The sequence below is a fragment of the Chlorocebus sabaeus genome, chromosome 6, assembly GCF_047675955.1.
Source record: "Chlorocebus sabaeus isolate Y175 chromosome 6, mChlSab1.0.hap1, whole genome shotgun sequence".
Taxonomy (NCBI): Eukaryota; Metazoa; Chordata; class Mammalia; order Primates; family Cercopithecidae; genus Chlorocebus; species Chlorocebus sabaeus.
Genome location: NC_132909.1, coordinates 58,341,701 through 58,356,197, shown reverse-complemented (window position 1 = coordinate 58,356,197; position 14,497 = coordinate 58,341,701). Strand labels below are relative to the sequence as shown.

The 14,497-nt window shown below is 54.7% G+C and overlaps 1 protein-coding gene across 16 annotated transcripts in view; it reads left to right on the top strand.

Annotated features, from left to right (window-relative positions):
* Positions 1 to 12,886, top strand: part of ANKRD24 (ankyrin repeat domain 24) — a 44,385-nt gene extending 31,499 nt beyond the window's left edge. For 13 of the 16 annotated variants that reach the window (XM_007994851.3, XM_037994623.2, XM_073017104.1 and 10 more), the window contains 8 exons: positions 64 to 162; positions 2,203 to 2,275; positions 2,514 to 2,632; positions 2,753 to 4,411; positions 6,567 to 6,734; positions 10,604 to 10,729; positions 12,207 to 12,272; positions 12,509 to 12,886. In XM_007994851.3, the coding sequence (XP_007993042.3) occupies positions 64 to 162; positions 2,203 to 2,275; positions 2,514 to 2,632; positions 2,753 to 4,411; positions 6,567 to 6,734; positions 10,604 to 10,729; positions 12,207 to 12,272; positions 12,509 to 12,586 (2,388 nt within the window). In that variant the 3' untranslated portion in view covers positions 12,587 to 12,886. Of the gene's footprint in view, positions 1 to 63; positions 163 to 2,202; positions 2,276 to 2,513; positions 2,633 to 2,752; positions 4,412 to 6,566; positions 6,735 to 10,542; positions 10,730 to 12,206; positions 12,273 to 12,508 lie in introns of those variants that run through there. The other 3 variants (XM_073017100.1, XM_073017108.1, XM_073017103.1) reach the window with 2 other exon arrangements.
* Positions 12,887 to 14,497: the final 1,611 nt, after the last annotated feature.

Sequence of the window (14,497 nt, the reverse complement as noted above, 5' to 3'; positions counted from 1 at the left end):
CTGGCCCTCCCCCTGCCCAGCCTTTCCTGCCAGAGGTAGCTGAGCTTCCAGTGCTGCTCACAGGTGCAAGAGCTGCAGCAGCTGCTGGTGGAGAGACAGGAGGAAAAGGAGAGCCTGGGACGGGAGGTGGAGAGTTTGCAGAGCCGGCTGTCCCTGCTGGAGGTAGGAGCAGTGATGAGTCGGGGCTGGGCTGGGGCTGGGGCTGGGTGGGGGAACTTCTCTCCTGCAGCAGCAAAAACACAGCCACACCAGTGCACGCACAGCCTCACACACATGCAAACGCAGCCACCAGACACATGCACTCACAAACCCATAGTCACGGCTGGGCGCAGTGGCTCACGCCTGTAATCCCAACAGTTTGGGAGGCCGAGGCAGGTGGATCATGAGGTCAGGAGAGGGAGACTGACCTTCCTTCCTTCCTTCCTTCCTCCCTCCTTCCTTCCTTCTTTTTTTTTTTTTTTTTTTTTTTTTTTTTTGACAGTGTCTTGCTATGTCACTCAGGCTGGGGTGCGATGGTGTGATCTCGGCTCACGGCAACCTCTGCCTCCCGAGTTCATGCCATTCTCCTGCCTCAGCCTCCCGAGTAGCTGGGATTACAGGTGCACGCCACCTCGCCCGGCTAACTGTTGTATTTTTGGTAGAAATGGGGTTTCACCATATTGGTCAGGCTGGTCTTGAACTCCTGACCTCAGGTGATCCTCCTACCTTGGCCTCCCAAAGTGCTGGATTACAGGTGTGAGCCACCACACCCAGACCCAGAAAGGAGTTTTCTTTAAGCATGCGCATACACACAGGGATGGATAACCACTCTGTATGCACGTGGCAGAGCATAGATAACAGCAGGCACACCCACAAACACACAGTTTACAGACACGCAAGACACACGTCCAAGAATACATCATCACACACACAGGCACTGTGCATGCATCCGTCTCGCGCAGTCACACACAGACAACATGCCCACAAATACATACACATGCAACAAATACTTCTTTTTTTTTTTTTTTTGAGACAGGGTCTTGTTCTGTTGTCCAGGCTGGAGTGCGGTAGCATGATTGTGGCTCACTGCAGCCTTGGCTTCCCTGGCCTCAAGCAATCCTCCCACCTCAGCCTCCCGAGTAGCTGGGACCATAGGCGTGTGCCACCACACCTGGCTAATTTTTTTTTTTTTTTTTTGAGAGAGGGCGTCTCACTATGTTACCCAGTCTGGTCTCGAACTCCTGGCCTCGAGTAATCCTCCCATCTCTGCTTTCCAAAATGCTGGGATTGCATAAGCCACCGTGCCCCGCCAGTATTTCTGAAAACACATAATTATGCAAACATATATACATACAGACAACCATACACACAAACACAGAGATCCACAGACACATTAAAAACACAGCCACACACACCCGCCTAAAACTCAAGCATGAGGCCGGGCACCGTGGCTCACACCTGTAATCTCAGCACTTTGAGAGGCCGAGGCGGGTGGATCACCTGAGGTCAGGAGTTCGAGACCAGCCTGGTCAACATGGGGAAACCCCATCTCTACTAAAAAATACAAAAATTAGCCGGGCATGGTGGTACATGCCTGTAATCCCAGCTACTTTGGAGGTTGAGGTGGGAGAATCGCTCGAATCTGGGAGGCGAAGGTTACAGTGAGCCGAGATCGTGCCACGGCACTCCAGCCTGGGAAAAAGAAAAAAAATGGGGCCAGGCACAGTGGCTCACGCCTGTCATCCCAACACTTTGGGAGGCTGAGGCAGGAGGATGGCTTGAACCCAGGAGTTCGAGACCAGCCTGGGCGACGTGACGAGACTGCATCTCTGCAAAAAAAAAAAATTAAAAATTAGCCAAGTGTCGTGTTACACACCCATAGTCCCAGCTGCCTGGGAGGCTGAGGTGGGAGGATTGTTTGAGCCCAGAAGTTGGAGACTGCAGTGAGCTATGATCGCACCACTGCACTCCAGCCTGGGTGACAGATTAAGACCCTGGCTCCAAAATAATAATTTTTAAAAAGCGGGGGAAAGGGAGTGGCAAAGGACATAGAAGGCGCTCACTAAATCCTTGTGGGCCAAATCTGGTGGGCCAAATGCAGCCATCTGGTGCTCATGGGAGACATACAGATATGTGAACAGCCCAGTCCCCACTGGAGTCTTGGTGGGAACACACAGGGGTTGAGAGCAGAACCCCGAGCTGGACTCTGCTCCCTACCCCCAGAACGAGCGGGAGAATACTAGCTATGATGTGACCACTCTGCAGGATGAGGAGGGTGAGCTGCCTGACTTTCCAGGTGAGCCCCCACCTCCCCACGCACTCCCGGCTGCCTTGTCCCCTGGGGCCCTGGGAGACGGAGCCTGGACCTTTAGGTGCGGGGGAGTTTGAAGCTGGGAGGGAGGTATGTACTCTTCCGTTTTTTAAATTCTGCTTGCCTAAGTCTGCCCTGGGGACCCTGATCCACCACTCCAGCCCCCCACCTCCTGTCCCCTGTGGCCCAGGCCCCTGGGGCCTGACTCTGTGTCCCCCTCCAGGGGCCGAGGCGCTGCTGTCCAGGCAACTCAGCCCGTTGGCCCAGGAACGCCTGGTCTCACTGCAGGAACAGGTGGCTGTGCTCACCAGACAGAACCAGGAACTGATGGAGAAGGTCCAGGTAGGGAAAGTTAGGCTGGGGACAGATCTGAGGACCTAGGGCAGGTTCCCTGAGGTCAGGGTGGGCAGGGAAAGTGACAAAGCTGCCCTGTGTCCCCATGGTCACATCAACCCCTGCCAGACTCCTGCCCCCCACCCCACTCCCCAGATCCTGGAGAACTTTGAGAAGGACGAGACACAGATGGAAGTGGAAGCTTCAGCAGAGGTCATCCCTCTTGCCCTCTATGACTCTCTCCGGGCTGAGTTTGACCAGCTGCGCAGGCAGCACGCTGAGGCCCTGCAGGCACTGAGGCAGCAGGAGACACGAGAGGTCCCCAGAGAAGAGAGGGCGGCCTGTGGGGAGAGTGAGGGTGTTGGAGCCACAGCCACCAAAAACGGGCCAGCCCACATGGAGCTAAATGGCTCAGTGGCTCCAGAAACCAAAGTTAACGGAGCCGAGACCACAGATGAGAAGGCTGCAGGAAATGAAACCATGGAAGCCAGGACTATGGAAGCCACGTCCATGGCAGCTGAGGCCACGGGAGCTGAGGCCACGGGAGCCGAGGCCACGGGAGCCACGGCCACAGAGACAAAACCCACAGGGGCTGAGGTCAGAGAAATGGAGACTGTAGAAGAGGAAGCAAACATGGAAACTAAGCCCACAGGAGCGCAGACCACAGACACAGAGGCCACAGGAGTGGAGGCCATGGGAGTGGAGGCCACAAAAACAAAAGCAGAGGAAGCAGAAGTGCTGGCCTGTGGAGTGGGTGCTGGGCAACCAGAGCCCCCAGTCACAGGGACCACAAACATGGAGGCCACAGGCTCTAGGGCCACGGGGGTAGAAGCCACAGGATTCAGTGCCACAGGTGTAGAGAACCCGGGGGTAGAGGCCATGGCCCCGGGGGTCTCTGCTGGCCCCGTCCTACATCCTGGTGCTGCAGAGGCCTCGGAAAAGCTTCAAGTAGAGCTGGAGACCAGGATTCGCGGCTTGGAGGAGGCGCTCCGGCAGCGGGAGCGGGAGGCAGCTGCGGAGCTGGAGGCGGCCCTGGGGAAGTGCGAGGCCGCGGAAGCTGAGGCGGGCCGGCTGCGAGAGCGCGTCCGCGAGGCCGAGGGCAGTGGGGCCAGCGTGGAGAGGGGTGGCGGCGACACCGCACAGCTGCGGGCCGCCCTGGAGCAGGCCCGGGAGGATCTCCGAGACCGGGACTCCCGCCTGCGGGAGCTGGAGGCGGCCTCGGCCTGCCTGGATGAGGCTCGCGCCAGCCGGCTGCTGGCCGAGGAGGAGGCCCGGGGCCTGCGGGCGGAGCTGGCCCAGCGGGAGGAGGCGCGGCTGGAGCAGACCCGGGAGCTGGAGGTGCTGCGGGAGCAGCTGGCCACGGCCAAGGCCACGGGGGAGCAGCAGCGCACGGCGGCCGCGGAGCTGGGCCGGGCACGGGACGCAGCCGAGGCCCGAGTGGCTGAGCTGGCTGCGGCCTGCGAGGAGGCGCGGCAGGGCCTGGCCGAGCTGCGGGAGGCCTCCGAGGCCCTCCGCCAGTCCGTGGTGCCGGCCACTGAGCACCGCCGGCTGCAGGAGGAGGCCCTGGAGCTGCGGGGCCGGGCGGCCAGTCTGGAGCAGGAGGTGGTGGCCACGGGCAAGGAGGCCGCCCGGCTGCGCGCGGAGCTGGAGCGGGAGCGTGTGTGCAGCGTGGCGCTCTCCGAGCACGAACGCATCGTGGGCGCCCTGCAGGCCAACGTGGCACAGCTGGAGGGGCAGCTGGAGGAGCTGGGACGGCGGCATGAGAAGACCAGCGCAGAGGTCTTCCAGGTGAGCAGGGCTGGCCCCCACCCGGCACCCCAGCGGCCACGTGGCGGCCTTTTTTTAGCCCCCCGGCCCTGAGGTGTTTTGACACCATCGATTTTACTTGAACAGACTTATTTTATTTTTTAATTTTATTTATTTATTTATTTTTTGAGAGGGAGTCTCACTCTGTCGCCCAGGCTGGAGTGTAGTGGCGGGATCTCGGCTCACTGCAAGCTCCACCTGGGTTCACAGCGTTCTCCTGCCTCAGCCTCCAGAGTAGCTGGGACTACAGGTGCCTGCCACCACGCCCAGCTAATTTTTTGTATTTTGTTTAGTAGAGGTGGGGTTTCACCGTGTTAGCCAGGATGGTCTCGATCTCCTGACCTTGTGATCCACCCGCCTCGGCCTCCCAAAGTGCTGGGATTACAGGCGTGAGCCACCTCGCCCAGCTGGCTTCCTTCCTTCCTTCCTTCCTTCCTTCCTTCCTTCCTTCCTTCCTTCTCTTCCTCTTCCTCTTCCTCTTTCTCTTTCCCCTCTTCCCCTTCCCTTCCTCTCCTTTCTTTTTGTTTTTCAGACAGGGTCTGGCTCTGTCACCGAGGCTGGAGTGCAGTGGCACAGTCATAGCTCACTGCAACCTCCACCTCCTGGGATCAAGCAATCCTCCCACCTCAGCCTCCCAAGTAGCTGGTACCACAGGTGTGCACCACCATGCTCATCTAACTTTTTAATTTTTTGTGAAGACAGGGTTTTGCCATGTTGCCCAGGGTGGTCTCAAATTCCTGAATTCATGGCTGGGCGTGGTGGCTCACGCTTGTAATCCCAGCACTTTGGAAGGCCAAGGTGGGTGGATCACCTGAGGTCAGGAGTTCGAGAGCAGCCTGGCCAACATAGCAAAACCCCATCTCTACTAAAAGTACAAAAAGTTAGCTGGATGTGGTGGCGGGTGCCTGTAATCCCAGCTACTCGAGAGGCTAAGGTAGGAAATTTGCTTGAATTCAGGAGGTGGAGGTTGCAGTGAGCCAAGATGATACTACTACACTGCAGCCTGGGTGACAGAGGGAGACTCCATCTCAAAAAGCAAAAACAGAAACTTCAGCATCAGAGTCCACTGGATTAAAAATAATGAAATCTGGCCAGTTGCAGTGGCTCACACCTGTAACTCCAGCAATTTGAGAAGCCAGGGCGGGCAGATCACATAAGCCCAGGAGCTCGAAACCAGCCTGGGCAACATGGCAAAACCCCATCTCGACAAAAAATACAAGAAAACGGTTTGGGTGTGGTGGCTCTTGCCTTTAATCCCAGCACTTTGGGAAGCTGAGGCAGGCGGATCACCTGAGGTCAGGAGTTTGAGAACAGCCTGGCCAACATGGTGAAACCCCATCTTTACTAAAAATACAAAAATTAGGTTGGCACTATGGCATGTGCCTGTACTCCCACCTACTCAGGAGGCTGAGGCATGAGAATCGCTTGAACCTGGGAGGTGGAGGTTGCAGTGAGCAAAGATTGCACCACTGCACTCCAGCCTGGGCAGCAGAGCAAGACTCTGTATCAAAAAAAAAAAAAAAAAGAAAAGAAAACAGTAGCTGGGGTCGGGCACGGTGGCTCATGCCTGTAATCCCAGCACTTTGGGAGGCTGAGATGGGCAGATCAAGAGGTCAGGAGATCGAGACCATCCTGGCTAACACGGTGAAACCCCGTCTCTACTAAAAATACAAAAAATTAACCAGCCTGGTGGCGGGCGCCTGTAGTCCCAGCTACTCAGAAGGCTGAGGCAGGAGAATGGCATGAACCCAGGAGGCGGAGCTTGTAGTGAGCCGAGATCACGCCACTGCACTCCAGCCTGGGCGACAGCATGAGACTCCGTCTCAAAAAAAAAAAAAAAAAGAAAGAAAAAAACAACGAAAACAGCAGCCGGGCGTGGTGGCATGCACCTGTGGTCCCAGCTACTTGGAAGGCCGAGGTGGAAGGATCCCTTGCCTGAAAGATCGAGGCTGCAGTGAGCCATGATCGCACCACTGCACTCCAGCCAGGACTGCGGCTCTGGAGCAACAGAGCAAGACCCTGTCTTTAAAAAAATCCAAAAATACAAGAACAAAGTAGAAGGGTCATATGAATTCTGGGGTCTAGCATCATTGGAGTCTTTAGTGTCCTGAGAGTCATGCGTGGGCTTGGGCCGCAGGTGCAGCGTGAGGCCCTGTTCATGAAGAGTGAGCGACACGCGGCCGAGGCGCAGCTGGCCACAGCAGAGCAGCAGCTACGGGGGCTACGGACTGAGGCGGAAAGGGCTCGCCAGGCCCAGAGCCGGGCCCAGGAGGCTCTGGACAAGGCCAAGGAGAAGGACAAGAAGGTGGGTGCCCCCTCTCCCACACCCGGTCAGGGAGGCAATCACTCAGCAAGGGTTGGGGACAGTCTGTGAAGGTCCCTGCTGCAAGGGCCTTGGAAAATCAACCCATTTTCCAGAAGGGAAACTGAGGCTCAGAAACAGAAGGGGACCTGGTTACAGCCTCTGATAAGTCAGACACACAGAGGCTGCTGTTCCAGCTACTAATTATAACCACAGTTACTTTTATTTTATTTTATTTATATATTTTTTGAGATGGAATCTCGCTCTGTCACCCAGGTTGGAGTGCGGTGGCGCCATCTCGGTTCACTGCAAGCTGCGCCCCCTGGGTTCACGCCATTCTCCTGCCTCAGCCTCCCGAGTAGCTGGGACTACAGGCGCCCGCCACCACACCTGGCTAATTTTTTGTAGTTTTGGTAGAGATGGGGTTTCACTGTGTTAGCCAGGATGGTCTTGTTCTCCTGACCTCGTGATCTGCCCACCTCAGCCTCCCAAAGTGCTAGGATTACAGGCATGAGCCACCGCACCCAGCCTTATTTTATTTTATTTTTTTATTTTTATTTTTTTCATTTTATTTATTTATTTATTTTTTGAGACGGAGTCTTGCTCTGTCGCCCAGGCTGGAGTGCAGTGGTTGGATCTCAGCTCACTGCAAGCTCCACCTCCCGGGTTTACGCCATTCTCCTGCCTCAGCCTCCCGAGTAACTGGGACTACAGGCGCCCACCACCTCGCCCGGCTAGTATTTTGTATTTTTTAGTAGAGACGGGTTTCACCATGTTAGCCAGGATGGTCTTGATCGCCTGACCTGGTGATCTGCCCGTCTCAACCTCCCAAAGTTCTAGGATTACAGGCTTGAGCCACCACGCCCAGCCCTTATTTTATTTTTTAATTTGAGACAGAGTCTTACTCTGTCACCCAGACTGGGCTCACTGCAACCTCTGGGTTCAAGAAATTCTCCTACCTTAGCCTCTCGAGCAGCTGGGATTACAGGCACGCGCCACCATGCCCAGCTAATTTTTTATATTTTCAGTAGGGATGGGGTTTCGTCATGTTGGCCAGGCTGGCCTCGAACTTCTTAGCTCAAGTGATCTGCCTGCCTCAGCCCCCGAAACGGCTGGGGTTACAGGCGTGAGCCACCGCATCTGTACCCACAGTTACATTTATTTTTTATATATTTATTTACTTTTGAGATGGAGTCTCACTCTGTTGCCCAGGCTGGAGTGCAGTGGTGCGAGCTGGGCTCACTGCAAGCTCTGCCTCCCGGGTTCATGCCATTCTCCTGCCTCAGCCTCGCGAGTAACTGGGACTACAGGCGCCCGCCACCTCGCCTGGGTAATTTTTTGTAGTTTTAGTACAGCTGGGGTTTCACCATGTTAGCCAGGATGGTCTTGATCTCCTGACCTGGTGATCCACCCGCCTCAGCCTCCCAAAGTGCTGGAATGACAGGTGTGAGCCACCGCACCCGGCCCAGTTACATTTATTGAGTGCTTTCTGCATGCCAGACCTTATGGATTTGATGCATTTAATCATATCCAGTTCTCACAGGGTAGGTGCTTTTATTATCCCTGTTTGAGGAAACGTAAGCACAGAGGGGTGAAGTCACTTACGCAGGGTCACACAGCATGCAGTCTTTCAGCTGGGTTTGTGCCCACGCCCCACATTCCCACGTTTGTTCCTAAACAATGACGGTAACAGCAGCCTCCAGTTGTTAGATTGGGAATGTTTCACACATTACCTTTGTTTTTTTTGTTTGTTTGTTTTTTGAGACGGAGTCTCGCTCTGTCGCCCGGGCTGGAGTGCAGTGGCGCCATCTCGGCTCACTGCAAGCTCCGCCTCCCAGGTTCACGCCATTGTCTTGCCTCAGCCTCCCCAATAGCTGGGACTACAGGCGCCCGCCACCTCGCCCAGCTGATTTTTTATGTGTTTTTAGTAGAGATGGGGTTTCACCATGTTAGCCAGGATGGTCTCGATCTCCTGACCTCGTGATCCTCCCACCTTGGCCTCCCAGAGCGCTGGATTACAGGTGTGAGCCACCGCGCCCGGCCTTACACGTTACCATTTTTAATCTTCCTGCAACTCTAAAAGCCAGAAAGCTTTTTTTTTTTTTTTTTTTTTTTTGAGACAGGGTCTCACTTTGTCACCCAGGCTGGAGTGCAGCGACACAATCTCAGCTCATTGGACCCTTGACCTCCTGGGTTCAAGCGATCCTCCTGCCTCAGCCTCCTGAGTAGCTGGGACTACAGGTGTGTGCCACCACACCTGGCTAATTTTTTTGTGTCCTTTTTTGAGAGAAAGTTTCACTCTGTCGCTCAGGCTGGAGTGCAGTGGCGCAATCTCGGCTCACTGCAACCTCGCCTCCTGGGTTCAAGAGATTCTCCTGCCTCAGCCTCCTGAGTAGCTGGAATTACAGGCACCCGCCACCACACCCAGCTAATTTTTGTATTTTTAGTAGAGATGGGGTTTCACCATGTTGGCCAGGCTGGTCTCGAACTCCCAACCTCAGGTGATTCAGCCTCCCAAAGTGCTGGGATTACAGGCGTGAGCCACCATGCCTAGCCTGTTTTGTTTTTGTTTTTGTTTTTTTGTTTTTGTTTTTTTTGGTAAGAGACAGGGTTTCAAACGCCATATTGCCCAGGTTGATCTCAAACTCTTCAGCTCATGTGATCTGTCTGCCTCAGCCTCCCAAAGTGGTAGGATGACAGACGTGAGCCACTGCACCTGGTTTCAGAAAATATTTTTGTCCCCATTTTCCAGATGAGCAAACTGAATCTTTAAGAGATGAAGTTAGTGGCTCGAAATCACGCAACATGTCACTGGACAGGAGATGAGACACCCAGAGTCCCAGGCGCTTCAGCATAAAGAATGACCCAGCCTCGACTCACTGTGTGACCTTAGACCAGACACTTCACCTCTCTGAGCTTCAGTTTCCCCCCGTAAACAGAGGGCAAAATTGCAGTTAGGATGATGGTTTATCTATAGCCTGGTTTCTTCCCCTGCACACTGGACGTTGAGGCAGGATCGTTTCCTGGGCTGGGGCTGTCCTGGGCACTGGGGGGGACTGAGCAGCGTCCCTGACCACCACCCACTCCATGCCAAGAGCTCCTCCAGGTCGTGTTGTCCTCACACAACCCCGAGTGTCCCCTTGGGGGGCAGAATTGCCTCAAGTTGAAAACCCCCGATGTATAGTAATAATAAGGCCCTGCATTTATTGAGTGCCTACTGTTGACCAGGCACAGTTTAAACTTAATGTCTGTGGAGGATCACAGCTACTACTAAGTTAAGAACTTGGCCGGGCACGGTGGCTCACGCCTGTAATCCCAGCACTTTGGGAGGCCGAGGCAAGTGGATCACCTGAGGTCAGGAGTTCGAGACCAGCCTGGCCAACATGGCAAAACCCCATCTCTACTAAAAATATAACCATTAGCCAGACGTGGTAATGGGCACCTGTAGTCCCAGCTACTCAGGAGGCTGAGGCAGAAGAATTGCTTGAACCTGGGAGGCGGAGGTTGCAGTGAGTGGAGATCACACCACTGCACTACACTGCAACCTGGGTGACAGAGCACAACTTTATCTCAAAAAAAAAAAAAAAAGACAAAACAAAAAAAAACGTGAAAACCAATTTTAGCTTGTGGTTGTATAAAAACAGGCTGTGCTGGTAACCACAAACATCTAAAATAGAAATAAATAAATAAATAAATAAATAAATGAAATTAAAACAGGCTGTGGGCCAGACATGGCGCTCAGGCCAGAGTTTGCCTCGGACGGGACCTTCCCTCGAAGGCCTTTGTCCCTGGCCTCTTCCTGTGGCTGCAGAGAGGTCCTCAGCCCCCAGCCTTGGGCCCAGGGTGATGGCTGACAGCACCCGCACCCCCAGATCACAGAACTCTCCAAAGAAGTCTTCAGTCTTAAGGAGGCGTTGAAGGAGCAGCCGGCCGCCCTGGCCACCCCCGAGGTGGAGGCCCTCCGTGACCAGGTGAAGGATTTACAGCAGCAGCTGCAGGTAAGGGCTGGGCTGGGCAGGGGCCAGGGGACCATCAGGATGGAGGAGTCCAAATATTTACCAGTCAGCACAGCGTGGGTGGGGAGCCCAGGAGAGGGGCTGGGGGGGGTCGGTGGCGCCCACATCACCTGCACGGTGCGGCCAGGAAATATTTCCTTTATTTCTTTTGAGACAGGGTCTCACTCCATCACCCAGGTGGAGTGCAGTGGCACAGTCTCGGCTCCCTGCAGCCTCAGCCTTCCGGGTTTAAGCAATTCTCATGCCTTAGCGTTCTGTGTAGCTGGAATTACAGACACATACCACCACACCCAGCTAATTTTTGTATTTTATTAGAGACGGAGTTTCCCCATGTTGGCCAGGCTGGTGTCAAACTCCTGGGCTCACATGGGCCTCCCAAAATGCTGGGATTGCAGGTATGAGCCACTGCTCCTGGTACCCACTCCCCCATTTTTTTTTGGACACAGGATCTTGCTCTATCAGGCTGGAGTGCAGTAGTGCAGTCATAGCTCACTGGGCAGCCTCAAACTCCTGGCCTCAAGCAGTTCTCCACCTCAACCTCCCAAAGTGCCTGGCCATATTTATATGTGTGTGTGTGTGTGTGTGTGTGTGTGTGTGTGTGTGTGTGTGTATGTGTATGTGTATATATATGTAAAAAGACAAAAATATATATAGATATAGACAGATATATAGATATATAGATAGATTTTTGAGAGAGAGAGAGAGATGGATGGATGGATGGATGGATAGATAGATTTTTTGAGACAGTCTCACTCTGTCACCCCGGCTGGAGTGCAGTGACACAATCTTGGCTTGCTGCAACCTCTGTCTCCCAGCTCCCAAGTTCAAGTGATTCACCTGCCTCAGCTTCCTGACTAGCTGGGACTATAGGTGTCAGCCGCCTTGCCTGGGAATTTTTTTTTTTTTTTTTTTTTTTTGAGATGGAGTCTCGCTCTGTTGCTCAGGCTAGAGTGCAGTGGCCGGATCTCAGCTCACTGCAAGCTCCACCCCCCGGGTTCAAGCAATTCTCCTGCCTCAGCCTCCCGGGTAGCTGGGACTACAGGCTCCCGCCACCATATCCAGCTAGTTTTTTGTACTTTTAGTAAAGACGAGGTTTCACCGTGTTAGCCAGGATGGTCTCGATCTCTTGACCTCGTGATCTGCCCGCCTCAGCCTCCCAAAGTGCTGGGATTAGGCATGAGCCACTGCGCCCGGCCAATTTTTGTAGTTTTAGTAGAGACAGGATTTCACCATGTTGGTCCAGGCTAGTCTTGAACTCCTGACCTCAGGCGAGCCGCCAGCCTCAGCCTCCCAAAGTGCTGGGATTACAAATGTGTGCCACTGTGTCCGGCCATCTTTTCATATTTTAGCAGTCGGCCATCAAAATACAGGCTTGGGGTGCAAAGGGCACTCTTTGGTGTGTTTTGCTGTGGGGGGAGGTGGTCCTGTTCTTCTGAGCACCCCTCCCTCATACCTACAGGAAGCTGCCAGGGACCACTCCAGCGTGGTGGCTTTGTACAGAAGCCATCTCCTCTACGCCATTCAGGTGAGTGGCCCAGCTCCCGGGTGCCCGGTGGCTTTGGGCAGGCCACGATTGTTCTCGGGGTCTCAGTTTCCCCTTCTGTACAGTGGAAGGCTGGTCCTGGGGAGAGGTTCGTGGCAGGTGGGAGCCCACCTGTGTGCATTTCCCTCCTGGCTGGCTTGGTCTTTGGGAGTGGTGGAGGGGCCTGGGGCAGCCGTTGGTGGTACACTCAGGGTCCCCCTCTACTCCCCCCACCCTAGGGTCAGATGGATGAAGATGTGCAGCAGATTCTCAGCCAGATTCTGCAGATGCAGAGACTCCAGGCTCAGGGCCGCTAAGAAAGGCCAGGCCCAGTGGCTACACTGACCACACCCACGCAGGGGCCTCACGCCCCTGCAGGCCCCTTGCAGACCGGCTTCACTTGGCCCCATCCGGACCCATGCACTTGGAGACCAGCCTGGTCCCTGCCCGACCGTCCCCAGCTGGCTCCATCGCCCCACCTGGTCTCTGCACGTAGGCACTGGTCGGTCTGGGCCTGGCGCGTGACTGCCCCTCCCCCACCACCGGAGAATCTGTGAGTCCCTGTGTCCTCCACACCCAGACGCCAGCCCAGGAATAAAGGCATTCTGTGCACAGGACCATTGTGTGCCGTCTGGTTGCTGGGCTTCGCCCGTGGGGAGGGGAGGGGGTGGCCCAGCAAAGGAAGCACTCATACCCCTCCCCACCTGCCCCACAGCACAACAAATCAACCATCAGGATAAACCCCAACTTTTTTCTTCCTTTTCTTCTTTTGAGACAGAGTCTGGCTCTGTCGCCCAGGCTGGAGTGCAGTGGCACGATCTCGGCTTACTGCCAGCTCCGCCTCCTGGGTTCACGCCATTCTCCTGCCTCAGCCTCCTGAGTAGCTGGGACTACAGGCACCTGCCACCACGCCCAGCTACGTTTTGTATTTTTAGTAGAGGCAGGGTTTCACTGTGTTAGCCAGGATGGTTTCGATCTCCTGACCTCATGATCCACCCGCGTCGGCCTCCCAAAGTGCTGAGATTACAGGCATGAGCCACCGCGCCTGTTCTCTTTTTTTTTTTTTTTTATGCAGAGTCTCCTTCTGTCACCCAGTCTGGAGTGCAGTGGAGCGATCTCAACTCACTGTAATCTCTGCCACCTGGGTTCTCATGATTCTCCTGCCTCAGCCTCCCAAGTAGCTGGGACTACAGGCGCCTGCCACCACGCCTGGCTAACTTTTGTATTTTTTCTTTTTTTTTTGAGACGGAGTTTCATTCTTGTCCCCAGGCTGGAATGCAGTGGCATGATCTCGGCTCACTGCAACCTCTGCCTCCTGGGTTCAGGTGATTCTCTTGCCTCAGTCTCCCCAGTAGCTGGAATTACAAGGCACACACCACCACGCCTGGCTCATTTTTGTATTTTTAGTAGAGACGGGGTTTCACCACGTTGGCCAGGCTGGTCTCGAACTCCTGACTTCAGGTGATCCATCCGCCTCGGCCTCCCAATGTGCTGGGATGACAGGTATGAGCCACTGTGCCTGGCCTTTGGATAAACTCCATCTTAATGCAATATTTCAAAAAGGCAAAATGGGTGCAAAAAAAGTGCATGATGAACTAAGTATGGAAATGTTAAAGAAAGGCAGGATTGGCTGGGTGTGGTGGCTCATGCCTGTAATCCCAGCACTTTGGGAGACCAAGGTGGGAGGATTGTTTGAGCCCAGGAGTTGAAGACCAGCCTGGGCAACATGGAGAAACTCCATCTCTATCAAAAATACAAGAATTAGCTGGGAAGATGGTGCGCACCTGCGGTCCCAGCTACTCAGGAGGCTGAGGAGGGAGGATTGCTTGAGCCCAGCAGTTAGAGGCTGCAGTGAGCCATGATCGCACTACTGCACCCCAGCCTGGGTGACAGGGCAGGACCCTGCCTCTAAAAACGGGAAAAAAGAAAAAAAAAAGACACTCTCCTAAATCCTAAGCCTGGCCATGGTGGGAGCCCCTCCCCCCAGCCTCTCCCTGCCCCTTGGCAAATCCCTCGAAATCCCCATGAGTTTCTTGGCATTTTTCAGCAAACAGAGGGGAGGTGGGAGTGGGAGTGGGGATCCCCGAGCCTGTCCAGCCTGCCCCTGGGGGTTTCCTTTTTTCTGGGCATCCTGATGACTGGGACATCTGTGGTGGCAGCTGCTTCCCCAGGCCTGCGCTCCTGTGTCTCTCTCTGTCTCTCTTCTCCATGTCTCTCTCTTTTTTTTT